Raw genomic sequence first — 21,127 nt, 5'->3', positions numbered from 1 at the left:
CATTCAGAAAATTGTCTGAAACTTTCATACAATGAAATTTAAGCATTAAAAGAAATTTCAGGACTCAATTTGTAAATGTGTAGCTATTCGCCAAGGCCAAGTTGAAGGGCGTGTTTTCGAATACCGCTGGTCTAGGATCTTTTCGGATTGGAAATTTTATCGACTTCTCAGGGTATAGAGTATCGTTTTGCCTCAACTTCCGAACTAACTCATATTCCGAACACTCACATTTAGTATGGAGATTCTGTTGAAATGTTGCACTGAACATGTCATCCAATTCCCATGAAATAGTGTCCCGATGCTCAATATTAACGCCTTTAAATCTATTTGGAACCCTGAGATTTGTAATGAAGTTTGAAGCCAGTAAAACAAGCTCCCATAAATTTGGTTGAAAAAATATTCCTTTGAATACAGTCAGGTCTCCCTTCAGAAACTTATGGGACCATGTGTCTGATAGGAGATCTAACTGTATTCAAATGAATAGTTTTTCAACCAAATTTATAGGAGCTTGTTTTACTGGCTTCGAACTTAAGAATCATTACAAATCCCAAGGTCTAAAATAGATTAGAAGGCCTTAATGATAGGAATCCGCGTTATAAGAGACCCAGATATTTTAGGATCCTGACTACATGAAAAGATTTGGGAAACAAAAGTTTCTTGCTAAGGGATGGTACACAAATTATGTCACGCTAAATTTCGATTTTTTCGACCCCCTCCCCCCCTTTGTCACGTTTTTTGTATGAGTCCTTCAAAAATTTTGTAAGGCTTGTCACGCTTGGCTTGACCCCCTCCCCCCCTTGGAGCGTGACGTAATTTGTACATGACCCCTAACTGGAACCGCCTGGTGTCCAAATTTTGGATCATCTAGCTCAAACTATGATAGTCTTTAACTCACTGAATTTGCCGAACATGCTATCTTTCTAAGTGATCGGTTTCATGTTCATCAGCTTCATCTTACTAAGTATTCAATATTCTGAGACATCTACAAAGCGAAAGTTTCATACTCACAAGTGCCACCTAATGACAAAATCTCAAAACTTTTGGCTCAAGTAATGTTAGCCGTTGATCTACTGAACAACTTTGCCGAAGACGCAAGCTTTCTAAGGGATCAGTCTCTTGAGATATCCACAAAACAAAAGTTCCATGATCACTAGCGCCGCCCGGTGGCAAAATCTCGAATCTCTTGGCTCAATAATGTTAGCACTAGGGCTACTGAATAACTGTGCCGAAGACGCCATCTTTCTAAGTGGTCAGGCTACTGAGCTATCCACAAAACAAAAATTCCATGATAATAAATCTTCTAACTGTTAACTGTTTACTAATACCTGAAAGTAAATGAAAAACCGAATTTAGTACTATAACATTTAATTCTACTATGGTTTGTATGTTAATAGACTTCAAGTCTAGTACACAACACTGAAGACGGCCTTACAGTTGAGGTCGAAATACGCGTATCTGTCAAAGGATACAAACCCAGTGGAATTAAATGGTATAGTGCAAAGTTCGATTTTTCATTTACTCAAAAATTCCATGTTATCTATAGATCAGGATCTATAGATATCATACGTTACAATGTTTGCATTTGTATCCTTCAAGGTTCATATGGTGCAAGTCAGAAAAAGCGCCTCTACCGGCCAAGTTCTCAACTAAAAGGATGATCCTCACTTCCTAAAGATAGATCGTATTTAGCACTAAAATTTCGCCTAAGACAATGCGCGTTATAGGAATGACGTTAACGTTGCTCGGAATTTTAATCAAGGTTTTTGAAATATAAGACAAAATTAACTCAAAATTCGGCATTTAATGTGTCGATCATACTTTTGCTTCAAAATGATAGAAAAATTGGAACACATGAACTTCTTGTTTCATATCAAGGTATTGATTGATTATTGAAACGGTCGTTAATCTGAACTTCGGTCGTAAATGGAACCGTCGTAAAAAGAAGAGTCTTGCAAAGAGATCCAAACGCATTTCCTTAGGCATGGCACGAGAGAACCACACTTGGTTCGATTGCAAAAGTAAAAACAACACAATGTTAGCCTTATATCCAAATAAACAGTAAACTACAGATTGTCGTTGGTGTTCCATAGCCGAAATTTCTTGTTGGCATATCTGTACTTTAGGCCTTGTTTTTGATTGCCTCGAACGAAGCCATGCAGTTCCGCAATTCAGTCACGCAGTTTTTTCATTACGCTTGAATTGCATCGAACTTATCTTGAAACAAATCATACACGTGCCGTTTCCTCAAGCTGTTCGTTCAAAACATTTTTTGACTATAAATGCCTGACACTATTTTGTGTTGATTCAGTTGCTTTCATACATACATCATCATGGAATCAAAAACGTTTCACTTTTTACTGCCGTTGCTCTGCACTTTGGCAAGTTACACCGAAGCACTCGATCACGCAGCTATTCTGAAAAGTCCCAACGAGTTGCAGCTGGAGTGCTCCAAATATCTACCGTCAATCGACGTATCGCGAAATGTAGACTGTACCGATCGGTGTATCGGTTTGGTGGGCCGCTTCTGGAACGACTCTATCGGTAGACCTGCGCAAACGATTGCTCGATACTATCAACCGGATACTGGCAGCCAAGACTACATCACTCGAACCGATCAGTGTTTGTGCGAAAAGGTTTTGACCGTGCCTAGAAACGCTTACTGTCAGCGGGCAAGCTCCGGTTTGCAGTGCTACCGGGATAACTACGGACAGCTGCTGACCGGGACTCCGCAGTTCGTTCCAGTGACTGAAATACGTGCCGCGCAAATCTTCTGGGATTGTGCGCAAATGCTGCAGATATCCAGAGATAGGCTGACTCAGATTTTCAAGGATGGGTACAACAAAACGTCCGAAGGCCGTTGCCTTATCCGATGCTTTTTGGTGCGTGCTGGATTGTACAGCGACTGTCAGGGACCGAATATCGGACGCTTTGCGGTACAGTGTGTGGGGTATACTGCTGAGTACGAGCAAGCGGTGGTCAGCTGTTATGACAGGTTGAAGAAGGAATCGCTTGACAGCTGTTCACTGGCCACCCGAACGATGGACGAATGCATCCAGGGCAATCAGTTTAGTTCTAGTGATATTGATGGTTTGGTTACTTTTGTTGGGGTTACTTTATTTAATTTAGGGAAGACATTGGAAGGAATTTACTATCCACTTGTCACATTATTATTTTTGTCATAAATCCTTTTTTTTGTCAACACAAAAAATAAGATGTTCCATTTCTTTGAGTCATCTGCGCACACAATTAAACCGTCAGCATGCTTTGGTTACACAAATCATATGTTATACCTATGACTTTATTTTTTTTTTAGGAAAAATTGGAAGTTCAATGACACAAGTATCTAGTTCAATGAGCACTTCCACAGTTAATAACTGAGAGCTTTCTTTGTCAAAGTTGCCATTTTTGCATTCGTGTGGCAGGTACGATGATACTCTATGCCCAGGGAAGCCAAGGAAATTTCCTTTACGGAAATATCCTGATCCGACCGGGAATCGAACCCAGACACCTTCAGCATGACTTTGCTTGGTAGCCGCGGACTCTAACCACTCGGCTGTTTGGAAACATAAAGCACAAAACACAGTAATAATAATACTATTCGAAGAACGGTACTCAAGTTGAACTGATTTAAGGATTCCAAATCGTTAGACATACCGAGAAATTGTTGGAAAATAAGATTTTGGATAATGTTTACACGTCACTCTTACACGATCCTTCGGGAACTTTTAGACGGTGAGCTTTTTTACCATAGCCTTAAAAATCTTCCACCGTCAAGTTGCCTTATGAGCATTTTTTTTTATTTTCCCCAATACTCCTAAACGTAAGAACGCGGCTATACTTGTCATAGGCCACAGAAGCCAAATATTACTAAAGTATTACTATATGCATTGTTTCATTCACTTTCTCCAGAAAATAATTCTGGTATCTGGCTAAAGTTCCTCAAAAGAATCTTCAGGAGTTCATTTAGTGTTTTTCAAAGGTTTTCTAAGGAATCGCATATAGAGTTTCGTTTCAGATACCTTAAGAATTCAAACCACATAAATTACCATCACGATTTACTTCAAAAATTCTTACATCAGTTTTAAAGAAAGTCTCAAGTCATCCAAGAGTTTATCCAATGATTCGTTTTTCTATCTCGAAGGATCTCGAAGATTGCAATTAAGAAATTCTTCATGAATTCTCCAAGGATTTTCTAGGTTTTTCAACAAAATTGTTGTTATGAATTTCATTAAGATTTCGACTAAAAGTTTTTCAAAGAATGCCTTCAAAAATTACTTCACAAATTCTTCCCAAAATTTTAGAAGATATCTCCCAATGAAGTCTCCAAAGCATTTTCAAGGTTCTCTAAAATACCATGAAGAGTTACTTCAGGAATATCTCCAAAAATTCCTAAAGGGTTTTTTTAGGAATTCATTGAGAAGTTTCCCAAGGATGTTTTCGTAGCATTTCCAGTGTTTTTTTTTCGCAAAATGTCTCCAGAAAAATGCCAAAAAAATGTACTTATCATAAACTTCCGCAGATTAAAAAATCGGGAGAAATTACAGAAGGAAAGCCCTGAGTAACATCTGGTAAAACTCGACTTAGTTCTAAAGTAAACCGTGTTAGAGAATTTAACACAAACAAATCAATCATATATCTGGATAAAATCCTGTATTATAATATGCATCCTGCATGAATAATTGAAAATTTTCTGACGGATCTCTGCAGAAATTGGCATATCATTAGCTGGTGTGAAACCTTAAATGAACTTTTAAAAAATCCATGGAAAATGTACTTAGGAATTTATCCGAGAAATTGTTTAAATGTACTTGAGAATTTATTAGGGAGATTTAGAAAAGTAGGAGTGATTTTCAGATAGAAGAACTTCCAAGAGCAATTTCCGGAGCAACTTCATGAGGAATACCAGCTCATTATTATTGAAAAGATCATGGAAGAGTATTTAACATATTACCTCGAATAGTTCCTGGAGGAATTTTTGGGGCAATTTCTGGGAGTAAATGTGGATGAATTCTTAAGAAATCCATATGAAATTGGATAACTGGAAAAAAATTTCGTTGAAATTTTTGTAGATCTTTCTGGAAAAATCATGTAGGAAGCTCTGGTAGATCTCCTGTACTTACAACTGGTTAAATCGGTGAAAGATGTCCTGAGATTGGGACCTTCCTTAGCTGAGTGGTTAGAGTTTGTGACTACAAAGCAAAGCCATGCTGAAGGTGTCTGGGTTTGATTCCGGTTGGTCCAGGAACTTTTCGTTATGGAAATTTCATTAGAGTATCATCGTACCTGGCATAAGATATACGAATGCGAAAATGGCAACTCTGGCAAAGAAAGCTCTCAGTTGATAACTGTGGTAGTGCTAATTGAACACTAAGCTGAGAAGCAGCCTCTGTTCCAGTGAGAACGTAATGCCAAGAAGAAGAAGATATTCTAAGATAGTCTGGGAAAATTTTCACAGTAAAACTTGTGGAAATAACAAGAGGGAGAAGCTTTCGAGTGTTCAACGATTTTCTGGATCAAATTTCGAAGAAATTCCTTTAAACATTCCTTGAAACATTGTTGGAATTGGTGGAGTAGTTACTAGAGGAATTTTTGCAGGGATCTCTTGAGGAATATCTGAAGGTAAACTAGCAACAAATTCTGTTCAAATCTCTTGAAGAATTCCGAAACCTTTTGTCCGATGAATCTAAGAAAATAATCCTGAGGAGCTTTTGAAATAGTCACGTGATATTTTCTTGAAGAATCTCTAAAACCTCTAGAATTTGGCAGCAGGATTCGTCGCCATCAGAATAAGAAATAAAAGTAACTTTAGATACCATTTTGGTTAAAATGAAGACTCTAGCGACCTTCTGTTAAAATATACTAAGTCTCTAAAAAGAGACTTTCTAGCAACCCTCTAAGATCAACATTTTCTATCGATCATTACGAGATGTCTTCATGCTAATTGATGTGTCGCAAGATAAGGTTTTGATCATTGTCATTTGTGGCAACATACTTTAGGACACAAGGCACCGATTCTTCTTATTCATTAGTGGCATTACTGTCAACTGGGATGGAACCTGTTTCTTAGCTTTGGGTTACCAGTTGACAATTGTCGCATGTGTATATCATTTAGCAAGCACGAAGATACAATATTTTCAATTAAAAAAAATCCAAACCGAAAAAATCCTCGACCGCCGAGACTCGAACCTAAGACCTTTTTCGGAATAGCCGCACGTTTACCGTGACGGCAATTAAGGTTCCTAAACCAATCTGTCAATGCCGATAGATTCAATCCAACTTGATTCCTTTATAATGGACTCCTATCAAACTATCCCACCGAACCGCCCGGAGCAATCAACCCCTATCGGGGTTTAAAAATGAGTTGTCTTGAATTACCCCTGTGACATTAGCGAAACTGCACTGAAGAGATATAGCTGTAGCTGTAGAGTAGCGTCGTTGTCTATTATAACTGACAACAGCTCATCTAGGCACACAACACACAGAACAGTAAATTAGGTCAGTGTACTCACTTTCGCTCCCTGCGGTGCATACATGGTAAATATGTACCGTAATGTGGGGTTACACTGATCACTGGGGCGAATTTGATCAGATCGGGGTACCTAATAGCATTTCAGTTTGAAAATGATGAATGTTTCGTTGGCATCACAGACATTTGATATTTTCTTGTTTGTAGATGTTCAATAATGATTTTAAACTAATTTGTTTTGTGCAGAATTATTCCCAGTTTCAAAGGAGTAAGCAAAACTGTTGAAAAAGTCAACACCTAATGAGTTTTTATTTCAACTGCAATTGCCTACATTTATTGTTGTTTTTTTCATTTATTCGGCGATAAATTTGTAAAATACACGAGTTTGACATAATTTCCGAAATAGGGGACCCACATTTAGTGGATAATTTTTTTTTTATTCTTAAACCTGTTTTGTTATATGCTGCTCTATTTGTCTGCATTTTACGGTATAGTGTTTGACTAGATAGATGTTCGCTTGTGGCTCACAAGCGACGGACACTGCTAAATGGACGACATACAAATAGAGGAGGCAGCTGGGTTGGGGTGTAGGTATTATCCTACACAGCCAATAGCTGTCAGCTGTTATCAGCCTGACACAGTGCAGTGGATCTACCGACCGCATCGAACGGATCCGTATTCCGTGTGTACATATGTCGACGTCGCGTCGTCGACAAGTCAGACCGAGTCAAGAGATTAATTTTAAATTGATATGCTGCTTAGAAGTTAATTTGCAAGTTGGAATTAAAATGTTGGGATCTATTCTAAAATCTATCTGAATATTTATGAGGTACTTGGTTTAGATGTAGATATAAGACCTTACAAAATTATTACAGTTGCATACCAATTTTAAAAACAGGATGAAGATTTGGTGGTTCTGAAAGCAGAACTGTTTTCACTTAGGGTAGATGTACCAATAGTGGAGGTACTAAGCACGATTGAACTTCATTTAACCGCCAAAATTCAAGAAGCGCAAATAATGTGCATGTTACTGTTGTAACGGGAAGTAACGGCCATTGACTCAATGAGAAAAATGATTTCATCGCAGTAATCCACGGCATGTCAGTAAAAAATAATACCTCCACTATTGGTACACTGTTCCTTTAGTTGAGGTATATTTTTAATTTGTGTTCCTATAGTTGCGGTATCCGTTGTTTTCTTATGGGATCCTCCACTATAGGAACACTTTACCGCAACTATTGGTACAAGCAGAGCCGTAGCGTGGCCTCATGGCGCCCTTGGCAAACCGTGATTTGAGCGCCCTTTGTTCAAAGTTCTTTATTTTTCTCAGATTTATGGCTTGTTCATTTATTTCATAACGCTAAAATTGGTTATTTGGGACACCTATCCACCCCCTTGTGACGCTTTTTTTATTGATATTTTTCTGTTTCGAACCGTAACATCGCAAGGACACCCACCTACCCCCTCCAGCGTTATGAAATTTGTGAATGGGCCCCTACGTAAAGTTCCAGAACATTTTGAAGGATCTTTTTTATTTTCTAGAGCGTTCCCTGAAAATATTGTTGTCCATCGAAATTCTCAAAAACTAATATGATAAAGCTCAAGTAATACTTAAACATTAGCTAACTTTGGAAAAGCTTTCGCAAGAAGGCATACATCTTACCAAGATCTGATGTTACAAAAATACCCCATTTTATTGTTTTTCATGGGTCTGGGTCATTTGACATAAAGCCATTTGGCATAATGATCATTAGTTCTTATTTCAATGTTATAAATTTATCTGATAATCCTTTTCGGAATTCTATGATAATTTCGCTCAGGATTGAAATTCAATGCAAATTTGGCTTGCGGTTCTTAACTGATACCAAATAATCCTGCATTCAAATTCCACCTAGTATTATTTTATGATATTGGTTATTAGGAGTTATTTATGATTTATTTTTTGTTGTAATTGTGTGTCGAGTTGTGTGGAAATCCATCCAACTATTCTGTTGAATATTACTTTTTAACTACCAGTTGGTGGAATCTACATATTGTTTGTGGATTTATTATATAAATTTTAAAAGTAGGCCCTATGCATAAGCAGATTTATCATTGCTATGGAGAACTGTTTTCTAAAATATTGTATGAGTTTTTATGAATAAACCCGTATAGGGTTTCTCAGAAAGTATAAGCAAGACTTAACCATACTGAAATTTCGAGAATAAAACAGGTAAAAATCTGATTTTCACACATATTATTTTTGCACTTATTAAAAGCGGATTTTGAATTTCGAGCGATTTCTTTTGTTACCTGTTTGTTGATGTTGTTATATTTCTGTAAGCTTCTGTTATCAGTGTTGCACAAATTGCGTTATATCTGAGCAACCTTGTTTACGAAATTTGTGCTAATTCATTAAGTAGGTACAAAAAAACTGAAAAAATATATTCATCATTGCTATTTTTTTTTTTGATTTCTTTTGGAATAGAAACTAAAAATCCAATTTCAGATGGTCTATTTTTAAAAAGTTCAAAATTAGTTTAAAACATGTAAATATCTTAAATTTGTGTTGTCTATCCAAAAGTGTAGATAGTATTCTTGTGAATAATTTTTAATGAAATGTACTTTAACCTTGACTTTAAAAAAAGATTTATTACTTGTTATGTTTCAAGTGCACTCAAAAGTTGGGTCTGTGCTGGCTAAATAAGAATTGACATTCTAAAAAAAAATCAATGTAGAAGGTTGTTTTATCCAACGAAATGTTCACATGCAGCATTTAAAATGACCCAAGGAAAAATACAAAAATATATAAATAGGGTAGGTGTACCAGTTATGGACATAATGGTTCCCTATTTCGCCATACGGGATAATTTGATTAACTTCAAATTTTTAATCATTCTGTGTGTTCAAGTAGTTTGATATCAAATATATCTTGATGTTGAAACATTCAAAAATATTCAAAATGTGAAAGTTTTCGAGAAATAGGGAACCACTATAGCCATAACTGGTACACTTTCCCTATGAATTTGTGCCCATACTTTCTTAGACACCCTAAATCACAGGAATTTTCTATTGACGAATCTTTCTACGCCTTCTGAGTTGTTTCCAAAATATTTTGTTAAAATCGTTCCAGAAATAATTTATATATAACTTATTTATTGTTTATGTCTATGATTGTTTCTCTAGATACTGTGACTCCAGAAACGCTCTTACTAAATATGTACGCTCAAAAAAAAATCTAAGGTGCAACACACATTTTGGCGCCCCCCGAAGCCTGGCGCCCTTGGCGGGTGCCAACCTGGCTAACCGCACGCTACGGCACTGGGTACAAGTAAGAAAAAGTTTATCAATTTTAGTGATATTCATCAGTTTTGAAGCAATTTGAACGCTCTTTTCAACTATTTCGTATATCAACAAGCCAATACGTCGATTGGCAGTGTCAGTTCTGTGACTATTGTAATAAAAACAGTGAAAACGACACTACCGCAACTATAGGAGTACCCACAACTAAGGGAACACTTACCCTACACAGAAAAAAATCCGTTCTCGTATCCGTGAACAGCAGACGTGAACTCGTCAACAAGCAAAAATACACCGTGAACTAGATCATGTTTTTGCGTAAACATGATGGTACTTCATGGTGTATTTTTGACAGTTCACGTTTTCCAGATCTCTTTTTTGAGCGTGTAGTACATAATTTTAGTTTGATTTTTGTCAGCAAAATAATTGTAATGGTTATGCTTCTGACCAAATTATATGTCATGTAAGATTCATTTATCATTTCAGATTGAAACCGGAGTCCTATGGAAATAGGACTGTGAGTAATTGAGCAATCATCAGTACATTAGTCTTTTGAAACAAATCTATATTTTCGATGTTGTTCACACATATGGCCCTCTGTTAAAAACAAATTTTCAATTTCTATTCATTTCTTTCGTCGCTCGCTTGCGATTCTATCCATCTTGTCATTTCATTACTTTCGTTACTCCCTTTCACTCTGAGTATAGGTATTGTTATTCACCGAAAAAAACCAATAAATTTTCATAATAATAAAGTCATGCGGTGATTAAAACCTTATAAATGCAATAGAGAACATGTTTGGAAGGAATGTTAGTATGGCATCCACTATTACTAAATATCGAGAATATCTCATGTTCTAGAACATTTTATTTTCTATCTTTATTAACGAAATTTTTAGCCCTGGGCTAGTTCATCTCGGGACCAACGGCTTTACTTCTCTTCCGAAGGAAGTCGTCACTACAACTTTTTGTCAGTGACTCTCTCGGGGATGTGATTCGATCCCAGGTCCTCGGCGTGAGAGGCGTGTGTTCTAACCACTACACCAGGTCCGTTTCCCTTCTACAACATGAATCAAGTTAACCCACTATCATTCTGTAATGGAAACGCGCACACTTCTTGTGTCGAACCATTCAAATTTCCATCTTGTAATTTCAAAACAAGAGCAATGGTATGTGTTTTTGCAAAATATGAATTAGAGTATGCCGACACTTGGAGTAACGAACCAATCCTAGTTTTTTATATAAATTAAGATACGTCCCAGTGAACCACGTATCGTATAAGAATGTGTATCCAAAATCACATATTCGTCCGTCAAAAATCACAATCGCACAACATGCCTAATTAAACGCTATCAATGTAAACACAAGTTGTATATAAATCCCCAATACGATTCATAAACGACAATCTGTGTTGACAACAAAACATGTCGTAAACAGTGCAACATAGAATCACGTTAAGTTGTTTAAACTGTCAGATCATATATCAATCCAGAAAGCATCGTATGAAATCGCAATAACTTAGCAAAAATTGCCACCTTAACTTGGTTCTGCTGACGATGGGCCTCCAAGAACAGCACAGTATGTGTCGCTGTGCATGAAACATGTATTAATAGTGGCAAATAATGACACGTCTATCATAAAACCCTTGGTGGTATAGTGGTAAGAAATTCGAATCCTAATCCAAAGGTCCTGCGTTCGAGGCTTGCTGGAAACTTTTATTTTTATTTTCATCCAAGTTTGTTGGCATCATATATCTGATCGCAGAAAGTCTGAAAAAGTCGTGCCAAGTACATATATAGCCTCCACTTTGGTATGTATATAGCCTTTTCGTGCATTCTATACGATTGAATTGATTCATATAGAATGATGTATAACAAAAGTTATACCAACCAAAATGTTGACTGGGGTAGCATTTATACAGTTTTTCTTATAAAGATATGTATTGGCATGTTTGACTCAATAGAAACAGAAACATAAAACGAGCTCACCAATTTGTAATCCATGGTCGATAAGGCAGCAACAAATTTCTTCTACTATACACGGGCTGCCAAGACGCGACAACCAGCTGGATTGTACGGCCCTTCTCGAAGCACTGCCTGGCAAAAACGTGCAAACCGAGAGGGAAAAAACATACATACAAACACGATTCCTCGGGGGCTAAAATATTAACTTCCCATAAAAAAACGACATTCGCCCTCACGTTGCACCGTCCTATTGAAAGACGTAATGACAACTTTCTCCAGAACTTCGGTCTTATATTGATAATGATTTTGACGCTTTTCTCGCACCTGTGAGAGCTTCCCATGCCTGTATACGGCCCCAAATCATCACCGACGCAGCGCTTTGGAACCGCGAGATGTTTATGAGGGACGGGGAGATGCTGGTGAGCGTCGGCGCCCGCAGCCGATCATTTTGAACATTGTGCGGCTGTTGCAAGACAGAGTTTCTCATCAGAAAACACGAACTCTTAACCTGCGAGCCGCGAAAGTATTAGTTTGGCTCTTTCCAGCCTCTTTTTAATTGTAGCCGCTGTTACACCGTGAACCATGCGTTTATTGTACGGTTTGTATCTCAGGTCCTTCGTCATGATAGTGTGAGCAGTCCCGATCGGCACATCCAGGTCAGCAGCGGTCTCCAGGATCGCAGAACGAGGCCGCCCGAATCTCACATGATCCTTGGTCGAGCCCGTCTCCCAGTACCAACGGATGACTGTATAAATGAAATTCCGCTTCACCTCGTGGGAACCACCAGAATATGTCACTGGTTCGCTCACCTACCGTAAAAAACCTTAATACGACGTCGCTCTACTCTTTCATCGTATGCAGTAAACGAACAACATATGGCAGCAAGTCGACATCATGCGCGTTGGTTAGCCTATATACGAGGCTAAAGCTGTCACCAATACCAATACACAGAATACACATGGTGCGCACTTACACAACGATGAAAAATTGTATTCGAACTTTTTAAACACACCGTATTACAAAAATTAGGAAATATACTACGCCAACGCTTGGAGTGTCAAACCAACAATTGTATTTTTTTTTTGGAAAAATACTGAAATGCAACAATTATACCATTTTCAGGATAAAGATGTGTGTAAAAATATTTCACTCATTGGAAACAGAAGTATGAAACGAGCTCACCAATTGATCATCCATCGTTGACAAGGCATATTGTGCCGGCTGGTTTGAGCTTCACGAAGCACTGTCCACCAAGACGTGCAAAAACGAAAAAAAAAACTTCTCTGGTAATGCAGAAGTCAACCGTCTTGTTTAGGCTTCACGGAGCACTCCCAGTGAGTTTGTGGACACAAATTTGATTTGCTTGGTGAAGAGTTGTCCATTAAAAAAATAAGTTTCAACATTTGCCTCTTCTCTGTGACTTTTTGTCTTTCGATCTTTTGTCATATAGATTACTTCCGTATCAATTTTATTTGTTTTTTATCTTTAAACGCGTCACACAGTGCGTTGAATGATTGGAGCAGTGGTACAAAAATTAAAACTGGCAGATCAACTGTTCATAATTACGTAAGGTATTTTTTTTTTGCAAATATGTCCCGTTATACTCAATTCTGCAAAAGTGACTTATACGTCCCTAAACATGTTTTGTTTTTCTCGGTGTCTGAGTTTCAGTTATAAAATTTGATTGTATGACATTTGACAGCAAACCATTTGCCAGAATCAATTCATCAGAATGATTTTTGCAAGAAAACCATTCCCAAGATTGGACCATTTGCCAAAAAATCATTCCCCAGAATATTATTTTGTAATTAATGTTCTACCTCGATATGAAATCTTTCGATCGAAAAATTTATAAAAAAATTTGAAGCTACTGAAGATTTTGAAACTTTTTTGTAGCATTTCAATTATACTTATATAATTTATTCTTATAGCATGAAACAATTTTCAGATTATAATCAATCTTCGAGCTGTTTAGTAGAATACCTATAAGTAGATGAAAAAACCGAATTTAGTACTATCCCATTTAATTTCACTAAAGTTTGTATCCTTTGACAGATACGCGTATTTCGACCTCAACTGTAAGGCCGTCTTCAGTGTCGGCCTTAGTGAAGACGGCCTTACAGTTGAGGTCGAAATACGCGTATCTGTCAAAGGATACAAACTCTAGTGGAATTAAATGGTATAGTACTAAATTCGTTTTTTTCATCTACTTAATTTTCAGATTGCTTCATCAAAAAGAGTGGGTACTATCACTGCATAGCTACTGCGAAAACTGAATTGAAATTTAGCATCACTTCTGCAGCACATTCGCGTTGTGTATGTTGTGCCGAATAACATTTCTATCATTGTAATAAAAAAACGTGGTTTATTGATCTATGTCAATAAGTATATTTTGTTACAATTTTATGCAATTTCCACAACATGAAAGATGTATGGTGGAACTGTTAAGATTACCATTTTTTGCTACATAACTGTCCTGGAAAAAAAGGGCTGAAAATTTTGGCACAAATACTTTTAGTCGAATGGATATTTGACTTAATAGTGTACTGCCGTGAATCACAAGTCAGCCCCATCTGCATTTTCGTCAAAATTGACCGGTTTCTGCACTGTGTAACATAACAATGGGCCATGTTTTGGTTATTATTTATACTTTTCTCAAAAGAATATCGGTATGAGAAGCAAATTGTGAAAGTTTCAATAGAAATCAAACATGTTTCAATCTTCTGGAATTTTTTGATCATTCATATGGAAAACGATTTTATGAACTTCTCAGACCATTGTCTCAAAAATAAGCTTGTTACAGATGGGACTGCCCTGCGATTCACGGCAGTGTATCTTTGCGAAATACCGCAAAACAACTAAACAGAACTGCCTTGTAACAAAAGTTTTGTATGAAATATGATTAGTTAGGCGCCAAAAAATATTTTACGGGTAAAACTTATATGAAGAAGAAAACATTCAGCTAAACGTCCTCTCGGTCATATGTCTAAATCTAATCTATGACAAAAGTTCGAAAGGACATAAGGTCGAAGAATAAAAAAGAAAAAACAAAAGGTCGAAAATCTTTTTTCAAAAAAAAAGAAAAATTTCCAACAAGCAAATCATTTTTGAGCTTTTGTCCTTTCGTCGTTTTGTCTTTCAACCTTTTGTCCATGAAACGTCTAAATCGATCATTCAAAGAAATAATTTTGTAGATAGTTTGAACCACGTATATTTAATTTTAAGATAGTTTTACATAATATGCGACAGGCTACCGGAAAACTCTTGCCTTTTCAGTATTTGCCCTGATTGTAAGGCTTTGCTATATAGTACCGGAGATTGTTAGAAATCCCTTGGACGACTGCCACGTGGCAATGATCAACGGTGGATACCTTTGGTAACATTTTTTTCTCATATTCAATCAGTTGATGTACGAAACAAATGGGTAATGTAGATTTTTGTCTTTCGGGATCACTCGAGATAAACGTCGTGGTTAGAATTTTATGATCAACACACTTTCAGAATGTCTCTTTTATTAACGGACAGGCATTGAATAACAATTTTCCAATTTTTGCATTTTTTTTATTTCACTTAAATCTACTTTTCAGATATTTTTATTTCCACCTGTCTTCACCTGTCATCACTGTAATAATCGAAAATGTATATGACAGAATATATTTGATAATTTTCATTTCTTCTATTTGATGCAGGTAGCAAAAGATCTTTTCAGTATAATTAACAAGAACAGCCAATGAAATAAAGAAGGGTGAATCTTGTATGAAGCATACAAGTCCTTGCATAAGTTAGTTAGTTAGTTAATAGAGTGTTGAAAACAGAATTGCTTCTAATGGGCTGTATAAAATAGGCTGGAAGAAGATCAACATAGTATTTAAAGAATAGACATTCTTCAGAAACCATGAAAAGCTCGAAAGCCTTAGTTAGTTGAAAACATTTTATCATAGAAAAGGTGAAAATCAAACAAAAAAATCGTGTTCATTTAATTAGATATCGCATACTGAAAATAATAATAATTGGAAGGATGTTACATCCCAAGTATTGCTATGCAAAGTAATTAAGCATGTTTTTTTCTGGGATATGGTCTTTCTGGGGAATAGTCTATTCTGGAAAATGGTTTTCTGGCGAATGATCCATTCTGACAATCGGCTCTCTTTTTAATAAATTCTAGGGAGCTACAGTGCTGTGCTGAATAATAGCAGCGCATGTCGTTTTTCATAAAAAATGCTAAACTTTAACATTCTCTAGTTTTGTTCCCTTTCAAGCAATGTATATGAAATTTTCTCTACAGATCTACATATATGTTCAATTTTGTAATCACACAATTTAAAATTTTTCTAAGCCCCTGCCGGAAAGTGAGACACAGGGTGAAAGTTTTCGAAAATATAGCATTTTTTGTCATTTTGATTTTTTTCTTTAAAAAATAGTATGTGATATGAAAAATAAAACTCAATGCCAAACAGAAATTTAAATTAAAAAAACTGCTTCTTTTGCGAACAATTTCACCTAATAATTCATTTTCCGGCAGGGGCTTAGAAAAATATAAAATTGTGTGATTACAAAAATAAACATATATGTAGCTCTGTAGATAAAAAATATAGCTCGATTACTTGAGAGGAAACAAATCTTAAGTATGCCAAAGTTGAGCAGTTTGTATGAAGATCGGCATGCGCTGCTTTTATTCAGAACAGCACTGTATATTGAAAAAATGAACGATACAAAACGCTTAGACTTTTTTTCGCAAACAACCCAATTTTCATACTTGTTTTGGTGAAAAATTATACAACTTGTAAGGTTTTTTTGTGGATTATAATTGAATTGGCGTTTGAGAGCAGTTTTGCGATTGTGTGTAGGTATATTATATTGCAATTATGCAAATTATTGCACTTTGACCAAGAAAAAAATACCCTTCTATACCGATAAGCTAAAATAGCAAACCAAAAATTTCAAAGAGTTGCAGTTCTATCAGGTCCGTCGCACTCGGGCTCAGATTGGGTACCACTTCTAGTACTGCATTTGGTCCCTCGGTAGTGCAAAAGGTACCCAAGTTTGACACATCGCAGTACACTTTTCACGGCATTCTAGATTACCTTATGAGCCATAAAATTTGTCTTTGGTTCTATCTTTCAGAACTCATAGAAGACATTGCAGAATTCGCTCTCATTTGATTTTGAAGCACGATCAAAGCAAGCGAAGAAAAACATCCCATCTGTTGCGGTCCGTGATCGTCAATGTATCGCAAGTTCTAACAAGTTTGATAAATAGGAACAGCGAACGAGAGCCCCAAAGAGAGAGAGAGCGATGATAAAATCGATTTTTCTCGTTTGTTTACCGTTGGGGATAGGTGATTTACTTTACTGGCACGATAAACAATCCCGAACTTCCGATAGCAAAAATGTACCCCAAAATTGGAGCTTGTTTATAGGTCCTCCGATCTGATCAAAGTTGTACCAGTATACGATAAACAGTCTTTCATAATGTGCTGCATATTACGATAGTTACAGATAGCAATGCGTGAGAGATTCTCTCAATTTTCTCAGATTTCAAACCCTGGTCTTTGACCAATCAACGTGCCGATTCATTTAGATCAAAGCTAGGGTTGGTCTCCAGATTTCATCTAACATACTTTACCAACCTTCAGCTATATTAGCCTTTAAATCTAGATTGAATATGTTGGTTTCAAACCATTTCGTACTAGTTGAAAAGAATGTTGAACACATACGACGGATGTTGGTTTTCAACTGTCACTCAAGCTACAACTTTTGAGAGATTTTTAGCAACAACAAAAAACACCAATACATCTGGAGAAATTTGGGAAGGAATCCCTTGTAGAATCTATAAAAAAAATCAAATTCAATGGTAACATTCAAAGCAAAATTTTTTGAATTAATTTTTGGAATTTATATAGGAAACCATGGGAAAATTATAGGAGTAATCCCTGTGGGGACTGTGCCATTAACACATAATGTTAATTAACACAAAACTTTTTCTCAATACACTAGGAAGGCATTCACAAGAAGACAGAATAATATGACAGTTTATGATTTTAATTGGAGTTTTAAGTCTATATCCCTTTCGGGACGGACCATATTTGAGTGATTATTTCAAAATTTACCTTATAAACTCATCATCTCGTAGAACAAAACATTCTTTATTTTGGCTATTCTATCACTCCATGAACTTTTTAGGGTCAAATTCAGACCAGCACAATTGTGCTGGTCCGTCCCCAAGGCGGTCGATGTTCGAAAAAAAAAATATTTTTTTTTATTTTTTTAGAAAGTTGTTCAAGTCATGCCTTTTTAAAAAATTTTGGACCCGTATTATTTTATTTCGTCATTAGGGTGCTCTTTCGTGAGATAGGGTGACCCAAAAATTCAGAAATAATTATGTTTTTTTAATGCACATTGAAATTTAAAAAAATAATGTACTTTAATTAATATGATTTTTTTTTATAAATGGAACGAGAACAATGTACGAGAGATAAAAATACTTCATATTCTCTCTAAGATTTAAAGCATCACGTGACGATGACTTTTATCGAGATAATTCAAGAACTAGTCTACGTCATATAAAAATGGGTAAACATACCATGATCCCACAGTTATGGATCAAATAGTGTGGAGTCCAATCTATAAAATTGAATAAAACGACATGGAGAACGTAAAATTGTAATTTAAAAGCACGAATTGAATCGTTTCAAATTGGAACTTCGGTTAGTAAACTGTTTTAAGTGTAATATTAACATAGGATTGGAAAAAAAATTAAAATTGTATCGGTTTCTGAAAACCATATTATGGATCAATTTTCATATTATGGATCAAATTGTGACATATTACGGATCAGTGCGCATAATCAATAGATTTTCCACTCAATGCATCTGTATTGCATGATTTAGCGAAAGTTAGCAATGTGTCACATATTACTGCAAAAAATAGCAGTGTTAGAGCTGGAAACAAGGGTAAAATGCCCTTTTTTTGGGATACTGCACTGTAGTAACTGACACATGAACTGTTTTCGCTCCACACCAAGTTTTCCACCTATTTTTGTCTGCTAAAAAACGAAATTGACAAACCTTGATGTTTTATTAGTTTTATCCTTAGTGCTATTGTCAGAAAATGTCGAATCCAATGCTTAAAATGGCAGAAAACTACATTTTTTTGGAAGTGATCCATAACCGTGGTAAACAATCATTTCCTGGTCCATATTATGGATCACTAGTTAGAAGTGCTAATATTCGGTATTTAGAATCAAAATTCAAGAAAAATGTTTTCCAAAGATGAATTCATACTAAATCGAAGCAAACAAGCATGTTTTATGCTATAACATTTTAATTTTATCACCTGTGGGACCTTATGAATGCTGACGACACTTCTTACACAAAACGACCATATAATGATAGCTGTGTGGTACCAACTGAACATTTGTCAAAAACACCGTTATTTAGCGGTTGAATGTTATGCTTAACATTACAAATGGTAGAAGACAAATAGTATAACATGGGAAAAATATGTTTTACGTCAACGTTTATGTTTTGAGCGAGTTATCCGATGTTGAACGCCAAAGTGATCCGTCACTGTTGGTGATCCGTAACTGTGTGGGCATGGTACATGTATGAATAACTTGAAAACTAATTGGCTCAATCAAATCGTCTTTGTTTTGCTATGTTTGTTTATATCCTCCTAAATTATGTGGGATTTTTCCTCAAAAATAATTATGCAATAAAAATTAAAATTGAAAATAATAATAAACCTTCGAATTGTTTAGTGGAATACCTATAAATAAATGAAAACCGAATTGAGAACTATATCATTTTATTCCACTACAGTTTGTATCCTTTGACAGTTACGCATAATTCGACCTCCACTATAAGGCCGTTGTCAGAGTCGAGTACTAGACTCGAAAATTAAATTATTTTTTTAGAGACTCCTTCCAACCTCTTTCACTCACTTTACCTAACATATACACTATCACTTTTGAAATCACATAGCCCTCCTTCAAAAATGCTTGAACGATGTTTTTGTTAAGGTTGGTAACATGGAACTAATTTATTTTAAATAAGTGGAATCATTCATTTTATTCCTAGAGCTAAAATGGAAACGTCAAAATATTCAGTCTGCGTAAGCAGCTTTCCTAAAAATTCATGTAAATTTACGTCATATGTGTCCGACAGCTTGGACGTTTTTAAGTGCTAATAATTACCATTAAATTTCTTCTTCTTCTTTCTGACGCTAAAGAAGCCTGCTTCTCAACTTCTCATGAGCACTTCCACAGATATTAACTAACAGCTCTCTTTGGCAATCGACCAATGTTGCATGTGTATATCGTGTGACAGGTACGATCATACTCTACGCTCAGGGAAGTCGAGAAAATTCCCTTTACGAAAAGATGCTCGACCGGCTGGACTCTAACCTACGACCCTTAGCATGATCTTGCTTAGTATCTGCGTGTATACCGTTATGGCTATCTGGCTCCCAATATAAAATTTGCTTTATTTTATTTTTTACATCGAGTCTATTTGCTTAAAATGGAATTTAAGGGGTCTATTTTGTAAATCGAGCAGATTCATGTGACTCGTCTGTAATCACTGTCGATCAAAGCAAGCAGGCATATTTCAGATGTCACCCGTCGACTCCAATGGTAATCTAGTCACATAGAGTGACAATTGTCGAGAAACTCGAGTGACAGAGCCGTGTCGAGCGAATTTTTTGGTCGACAGTGACTCCAGTCGAGTCATTCTGATCGACTCGACTTATAAAATAGACCCCTAAGTCATTGTAATACAGTAGAGACCCGATTTTGTCAGCCCCCGATGAATTTTAGGCTGACAAAATCGGGAACCTGACAATTTTTTCTGTTTTTCAAATTTTAACGTGTTAATATTTGCTTATGAACTACGTTTAAGACCTACATAGCTTTTAAAGGGGGGCGAGGGACATGGGCGTAGTTAGGTTTTTTTTTGTTTATCAGGGGGAGAAAAGCGGCCCTCACAATTTCATTCTCAAATTTCACGCCAAAGGATCCCTTTGATCGGCAATTTTGCTCTGGCCTGTAAGACAACCGGCATCAATCTGAATCTTAGTTCTACCTAACCGTTGAATTATCTAAGCATTTTTCTTAGGACACCGCAATTCCTAAGAAAAATCAATCGAAAATTTCTTTAGGTTTTTTTTTCAGAATTTCTTTTAAAATGGCATCAGTAATTGCCTCGAAGCTCTTCTTGCAATTTGTTAAGTATAATTAATAGAACATTTCAACTGGAGATTTCTATGGAAATTTTAAAACATTTTTAAATTCGTCCAGTACTGTTTTTGAGATTTTTATAGAATTGTTTTAAAAGTTTCATCAAGAATTTGACCTGGAATTGTTGTAAAAAAATTGTTTCCAGTATGAAAATTAAAAAAATAATATTTTAAGAAACTTTCTTT

At 36.1% G+C, this 21,127-nt stretch overlaps 2 protein-coding genes across 2 annotated transcripts in view; one reads left to right on the top strand and one right to left on the bottom strand.

Annotated features, from left to right (window-relative positions):
* Positions 1-21,127, bottom strand: part of LOC5572184 (ecdysone receptor) — a 754,961-nt gene that overhangs the window by 541,519 nt on the left and 192,315 nt on the right. The window lies entirely within an intron of this gene.
* Positions 2,331-3,297, top strand: LOC5573788 (general odorant-binding protein 45). The gene has a single exon (XM_021850819.1). It carries the CDS (start codon positions 2,331-2,333, stop codon positions 3,180-3,182), a length of 852 nt encoding a protein of 283 aa, XP_021706511.1. The 3' UTR covers positions 3,183-3,297.

Source organism: Aedes aegypti, chromosome 3 (assembly GCF_002204515.2).
Source record: "Aedes aegypti strain LVP_AGWG chromosome 3, AaegL5.0 Primary Assembly, whole genome shotgun sequence".
NCBI lineage: Eukaryota > Metazoa > Arthropoda > Insecta > Diptera > Culicidae > Aedes > Aedes aegypti.
The sequence above is the reverse complement of the archived record's forward strand: the minus strand, read 5'-3'. Positions and strand labels throughout refer to the sequence as shown.

What these genes read in the sequence shown, in the direction of transcription:
- LOC5573788 (XM_021850819.1), top strand. Translation starts at nt 2,331, where the DNA reads ATGGAATCAAAAACGTTTCACTTTTTACTGCCGTTGCTCTGCACTTTG.